General features: G+C 26.7%; 1 protein-coding gene across 1 annotated transcript; it reads right to left on the reverse strand.

The window, feature by feature from the left end:
• Window positions 1-802: 802 nt before the first annotated feature.
• On the reverse strand, window positions 803-6,224 carry LOC132937369 (lactosylceramide 4-alpha-galactosyltransferase-like). Its single transcript, XM_061004183.1, has 4 exons — window positions 5,922-6,224; window positions 4,702-5,447; window positions 4,429-4,639; window positions 803-1,111 (listed from the first exon to the last, which is right to left on the reverse strand). The coding sequence occupies exons 2-4, from the start codon at window positions 5,277-5,279 to the stop codon at window positions 842-844; spliced, it is 1,059 nt and encodes a 352-aa protein (XP_060860166.1). The 5' UTR covers window positions 5,280-5,447; window positions 5,922-6,224; the 3' UTR covers window positions 803-841.
• Window positions 6,225-7,577: the final 1,353 nt, after the last annotated feature.

Raw genomic sequence — 7,577 nt, forward strand, 5'->3', positions numbered from 1 at the left:
TAATCCGTAAAATGTATTAATTTTGACTGAATATGGTGTTTGGAATACTAGATTTCTTAAAAACCTAAGTAAGTAAGATCATATTTTATTATACTCCAGGATACCCAGTTTTAAGAATCCACAAAAAAATCAAAGAGACATTATAATTACTGGTTAAAATACCAAACTAAGAAAAATTTTCAATCTTATAGTATTAATAATAAAATATATGTTACAATTTAAGTAGTTTAAGGCAAAAACAGAACATAAAATATATTTTTTTTATTTACCAAATCAAGACATTGCACTCAATTTTCAATTTATATAGATAGCTATAACAACATTAAAATTAAAAACAATGTTTACATGTTTATGTGAACTTTCGTTCATTAAGTCTTAATGGCCTAGTATAAAAATTAAAATTAAGAGATTATGGATTAATTTTTGTTCAATTACTGCTTCACATTATACTCTATTCAAGTTGAGAGTACACCAGTTTGCACATATGCTACTGACTGCCATATGTTGCCAGATCACTATGATTGATCATTCGGAAACGATCAAAAGTATGATAATTTACCGACTGTACGGTGTCATTATTACTGCCACCATCGCTGTGTATCAGTGGTGGGGAGCCATGCGCGAACATGACGTATTATTGTCGAACGCCCGATGTACTCTAAAGTTGAATATAGTATAGTTAACATAGTAAATACAGACTCTTCCAAAATAAAATAACTGGACAGATCTGGGTTTTGTTTTGTTCAATTTCTGCCTAAAATTAATTATAATACAAAGTTTGCTATAGAAAAAAATTAGACAATTCTGGATTTGCTTTTGTTTAATTACTACTTATAATTAATTAAAATACAGACTTTGCCATAGAAAAAATAACTGGACAATATTTTTCTGCAACTAAACCATATGGCTGTTTTGAACCTATATTAATAGCTGTGTGTTTACTATGTAAATTCCATACATGAATACCAATACTATCTTTAAGTTTAACCATTACTTCATCGCTAGTGTTTGTATTAAAGTATAGCCTCCAATCAGTCCAACCTATTGGACAAAATGCTTCTGTCCCAAAAACCATAAATCCTTGACACTTTTGCTTATTCATATCAGTTACCTATAAAAATAAAAATTGTATACAAGTTAAACAACAATATAATTTAAATCCTAATAATAAATATTTTATTTTACAGTCAATACTATTTAGTGTAAATTGCTTTAATCTAAATTCAAATTAATAGAGGTGACTCGTGTGGAAATTTAAATTGTTAAATCCATTTACTTGGATTTGTTTTGCTTTAAATTATTGGTATTAGTTCATGTGAATAAAAGTTTAATTTTGAATAATTTTTCAACATATTACGAATAAACACAAATGTTATCAATTTATCATTAAAGTAAGGAATTAATAAAACTGATATCCAAACACCTCTACAAATTAGTAAATAAAATAAAAAATTAATATAGACTATTTTAGACAGGTAACATAACAGCTTAAAACAGCATATACTAATCAAATGTTGCATAGACGATATAACTAGTCACATATTAAGCTCATAATAAAATGTACTGATACTCAACACTATAAAATAATTTATAGCTACGTATGTTTATCTTATTTGTTTTTAATGTATAATGGATATTGATTGTAGAAACGATGCTCCATGAGCACAATTTCAGGGCAGAAGGGCAGGGGGCTTGGCATGTTCCTAATCAACAACATGATTATAAATAAAAATAAACATGTTATTATTTAAAATAATATACAGTAGAAATCGGTTAGAACGAGTTTCAAGGGCCAGCTAGTTTTTCTCATCGTAACCAGTAGCTCGTTATATACATTATAACTAGCGTTTGTTGTAACCGGTCAATCATCATAGTAATAGGCTCGGAGGGATGGCATTTGTGAGACAATCAAAACACAATTCAGTATTAACTGCTGATGACTCACCTGAGATATTATTGCCAATACATATGTTGTGCTTTAAAATTAAAGATAAAATGTATACATCAATAAATAAATAAAATATAACAGGTTGACCTAAATACAAATATAATGGGAAAAAGATGACAACTGGCTCGTTGTAACCGAACACTTATTTTATAATTTGATGTATTTTACTCGTTATAGCTAATAACTCGTAATAACCATACCTGTTGTAAACGTATATTTTAACAAACAATCATATGGGTTCGTGCCGGGACGTAACGTTTTGCTTGTTGGAAGCAGTATCTCGTTCTAAGCAATGCTCTTTATAGTGATTTCTACTGTATTTTATTATAACATTATTACCTACAGGCATTTTGAGAGTTCATGTATCCAACAAAAATGTCCTACCCACTTGTCATGTTTCTTTAGTAATTGTAACTTATGTAATAAAAAAATTTCTAACTGCACTTAACTATAATATTCAAATAATATATCATTATAATATTATATCTTAAATATTTGATTAAAAATAGTAAATACTAATAACAAAATAAATTCACTTATTATAGGTACATTTATTACATTTATAAATGGCATACATCTTTTTATCTTAGGAATTGAATATTATTTAAATTAATCAGTAAATTCCATGACCGATAAAGTTGGTAAAATTGAAGATATATACAAATGAATGAATCCTTAAAATACATTCGAATAGGAAAAACCACTGTAGAATTAGAAAAAGATGAGAGAAATGGGTGTCACTCTGCTGTACAGTAGGTAAGTTACAAATGGGTCAATATAATGTATGGTGTTAAATTTGAATTCAATGATATAATATCATTGTATAAGAAAAACGATTCTTAGCGAAGACGCTCAGTCAGCATATAATATTACTAAGTATATTCAATGATGTTATTGTAGATAAAGTAATTTATATTAACCTATTTATGCGGAACCTTGTTTTACATTTTTAATCCTTAATATATAAAAGTTGATCATTTTATATATTTTTAACTACAAAATAATTATTAAATTTTGTCAAAATTTAAACTTTAAATACTTATAAAAGAAAATTGTGCCTATGTATTTTTAATATTTTTCAACTGCCATTGTAACAATATATCAGGAGCCTTATATTAAATTTTCACGCATTTTTACCAAACAAATAAAATTTTATTGACAATTCTAGAAAAAAAATCAAAACAAATTTAAAACTGACTATGTCTGTAAACAGTTTAAAAAGAGTCAAAATTTGGTGGTGTATAGAAAATAAAAATATTAACATTCAGTGAAATTTTCATGTATTTACAGAAATTCGTTTTTTAAATTACAACAAAATAGCAAAATCACTACATGAGAAATCGAGTAAATATTCAATCTTGTAAAAATATGAACTTCGAACGCTCATAAAATTTTATTTGAGTTGTTTGTAGACATTTTTTTTTTGATAAAGGTAAACAAACTGATGAGGAATCTTGTATTACATTTTAAAATCTTAGATTTAAATAAAAAAATAGTATGGATTTTTAATATTTTTCATCTGTCTTTGAAACAATATATTAGGAGCCTTTTATTAAATTTTCAAGCTTTTTTGACCAACAAATTTTATTAATAATTATAGAATAAAAAATTAAAAAAATTGGATACTGAAAATCTCTGTAAACAGCTCAAATGAGTCAAAATATTTTGAAAATGTCATGATTTATAGAAAATGGTAATATACACATTCAGTAAAAATTGCATGTATCATCGGTCATTTATAGGGTTCTGTACGGTAAAACAGGACCCAATTACTAAAGCTCTGCTGTCCATCTGTCACCAGGCTGTATCTCATGAACCATGAAAGTTAGAAAGTTGAAATTTTCACAGATTATGTATTACCGGCGGTAGTTGTAGCACTGAGCTGAAGTAACTATTATTACTAAATACTATATAGGCACCTGCATGGCATATATCGCTCGCTAAATTTGATCGACGGTCAACATCAGCCTAATTTATTATTTTAACTAATTTTCCCATTCCCACTGCCTTATTTTTACGAGTGTAATATTGATTGTGAATTTTTTTTTAATAAAAGTCATAGAATATTAATTTGAATTGCTTGTGTTTAAAAAGTTTTATCTCCCCTCAATGACCCCTCCTTCCCCCCCAAATCACTAATTAAAAATCTCAAATTGCGCCTATGTGAGTCCTATTGACAATTTGAAATGGTAAAACTATATCAAGGAACTGTATTCTACAATTTTTATCATCCAAGCAAAATTAATTTGAACAGAACAAAAAAATTCTCAGTTGTAGGATGGACATAATATAAAATGTACAAATATATAATACCACAAACATATTGTACTCAGTGAAAAAGAATTTCAAGTTGGTAGGGGTAGTAACTGGTAAGTATATCTTATTTTACTAGTTGGAGAAACTATATAAATATAATATATAGCTTATAGGTACCTAAACTAGTTTTGAATTATAATATCAAATAAAGAATTTTTACTAACCAGATTTGTATTACAGATTTTTTCAAGTGTTCTGGTAATAACACCAGGACCATTATACCCCCAATCATTTGCATAATAATTAGAAGCAAAATCACTGATTGAAGTATTTGAAACTGTTCTTCCAATTTTATCGACATCAAAGTTCAATACAAGTGAGGCAACTGATGTGTTTGATTCAATACTTGCGAAATTTGATAGGCCCTCCAAAGATCTAATCAATAAATAAATAATTAAATCCTTTATAATATACTTACAACAAAATAAGATATTCACTTCATCAGAACTACATCTAGGTCCAAATAAGTCCCTCCAAATTTCCACAATGTTAAGAATCTCAATAAGTCACTTGCATGAGAAACTGGCCATTGACTTGTGGCTATGGTGTTTGAGGCCACAAAGTCTTGTAAAGGAGTATTATGAGAATATTTTACAAAATTTATGTACCTTAAATTAACATTTGAATAAATTTTAAATCTATTAATAATTTCAGATTCATCGCTTATGAAACTAGGAGCAACAAATAAAACAAATATATTTAAATTAGGATTTAAATTTGCTGCAGATTCTATAGCACAGCCTTGTCTCAGACTTAAATTAATTCCTTTTTTATGGTTACATGATGTTTCAACAAAAAATATACTATTCTTTGTTACTTCTTCAGGATTTAATTCAAGTAAAGAATTATCATGTTTTTCTTCAAAGTAACAAGAAATTAAATGTTTTTGTGATGAATTTAAGAATTGGTCAATACTACTAAGAAAATTTAAATTATACACAATTACTAAAGAAATAAGTAGTAAAAATATAATACGAAAAATTATATTTCTTTTTAAATATGGCCAGCACAACATTTTAAATTAATAATATTTTTAAAATTGTTATAAAAATAATTTATATTCTAAATTTTTTTAACTGAGAAAAAAATATGAGATTTTGACATTTATTCAGTATGAAATAGTTTAAAAAATATTAGAGATTCTAGCTTTCTTTATTTTGAATTGCAACTTGAAAATCCAAACCTAAAACAAAAATTAAGTTTTATTATCACAGGTTGTTGTATATTTTATTCTAGAGAACAGACAGCTATTTTTATTTACTATCAATTGTATAGATATTTTTCAACTAATAATAGTTAAATCAAATATCCTCTATTTGATGACTAATATTGTAGTATTATACTTGTACGTTTATGTACGAGTTAATGAGAACGTACATATTTCTCTTATCAAATGAATGATTTGATCATAATTCATAACACACATTATGGGTTTAAATCATAGGTATCATTAGGGGGTATTTAGGGGAACTTTTGCTACTCCCAATAAATACTAACTAAATGAAATTTAAATAATTATGGCGAAATTACAAATAATAAGATACCCCAGAATTTGGACTCTGGTGATGCCCGTAGGCTTAATAATCAAACAAAGAAATAAAACAAAACATATTATATCAAAACAAAAAGAAGAGTTGAATATTTTTCTTATACTTACGAGGTTTTTCTAACAGTAAATGCATTTTATCGGTAGTATATCATGCGACATCAATTATTTCAGTTACCTAATACATATGCCACTCTAATAACTGAGCACAAACAATTAATGATTAATGCATAACTCTGTTGTTGAAATTAAAAGCTAAGTATTGTTAGACGATATATTAATATCATACTAGGCAATGATTTATATCATAGCTTACAAAAATCAACGAATCTAAAAATCGTTACACATTAAATTTTATAATATATTCAATATTTAACTCTAGTTGTGCGCTACGCGCGATTCGCAAGCCTTATATTCTATGGAATTCAAAATTTGATAATGCCGTCATGATAATGTCGTTATCAATTTGATATGTAATCTTAAATCTAGAAATTCGATATAGACTTCGCTAAGCCGGTGTGAAAAATAATGCACCGGGATGTTTCATGTTTGAACCATATCATTAACATTTAACATGGTTCATTTACGTGGGATAATTAAATAATTTTAAGCCGGCCTAGTTTAGCGAATCCTACGTACAAAATATAATAGAGATTGTAAATTAAATATTATACAAAGTGGTATACAGTGTGTCCCGTTTTAAATGTACCACTAAATATCTCAGCCCGACGATAATCTTAGATTGAAATACGGTTTGCAGTTTGCTGCAATAGCTAAGGGGTACTGAATTACACATTTAAGGACAAATTTCAAATTTTTAACTCTTGTAGTATGCGCATGCGCAATACAATTTTTTTTTTAAATTGCAACACCTATTTTTGTTACCGGATATGGATAGATTATTTTATTCTAAGTAATTTTGATCCATTGACCATAGTTCTAAACCTAAAATTGAATGAGTTACAGCTGATGGAAATTTTAAAATAATTACATTTTTTCGATTTTACCTAAAACATTACACGCTTGAATTTCATACAAAAGTAAATCATTTTTGAACTAAAATGAAATGCATTTAAATAATTTAATACAAAATTACCTAAAAAAAAATTTATAGCTAATTAAAATTTAATTAATTTAAAAATAAATTTACCAACTAAATTGACAATGACGTTGTAATTTGCGTTATTATTGTGCGATAAAAGTTATTGAATTATTTCCAGTTTTATTATTAGTACTTTGATAATAGTACATTATTTCTAATTTTATTCTTAGTACTTCGATAATTATTGTAGATATCGTTTGATTATCAAAAATTAACTAATGCACGTTCACTCAGTATTGTACGTTCATCGATGACACTTATAACTTTTAACATAATACTTGGAAAGAATTTTCTTTTTTTCTTCTTTAAAATGTTAAACAATAGTGAAAAAGTTGATATGATTTTAATTTATGGTGAGTGTCAACTTTTTCACTATTGTTTAACATTTTAAAGAAGAAAAAAAGAAAAATCTTTCAAAGTATTATGTTAAAAGTTATAAGTGTCATCGATGAACGTACAATACTGAGTGAACGTGCATTAGTTAATTTTTGATAATCAAACGATATCTACAATAATTATCGAAGTACTAAGAATAAAATTAGAAATAATGTACTATTATCAAAGTACTAATAATAAAACTGGAAATAATTCAATAACTTTTATCGCACAATAATAACGCAAATTACAACGTCATTGTCAATTTAGTTGGTAAATTTATTTTTAAA

This window comes from Metopolophium dirhodum, chromosome 1, assembly GCF_019925205.1.
Source record: "Metopolophium dirhodum isolate CAU chromosome 1, ASM1992520v1, whole genome shotgun sequence".
Lineage (NCBI taxonomy): Eukaryota > Metazoa > Arthropoda > Insecta > Hemiptera > Aphididae > Metopolophium > Metopolophium dirhodum.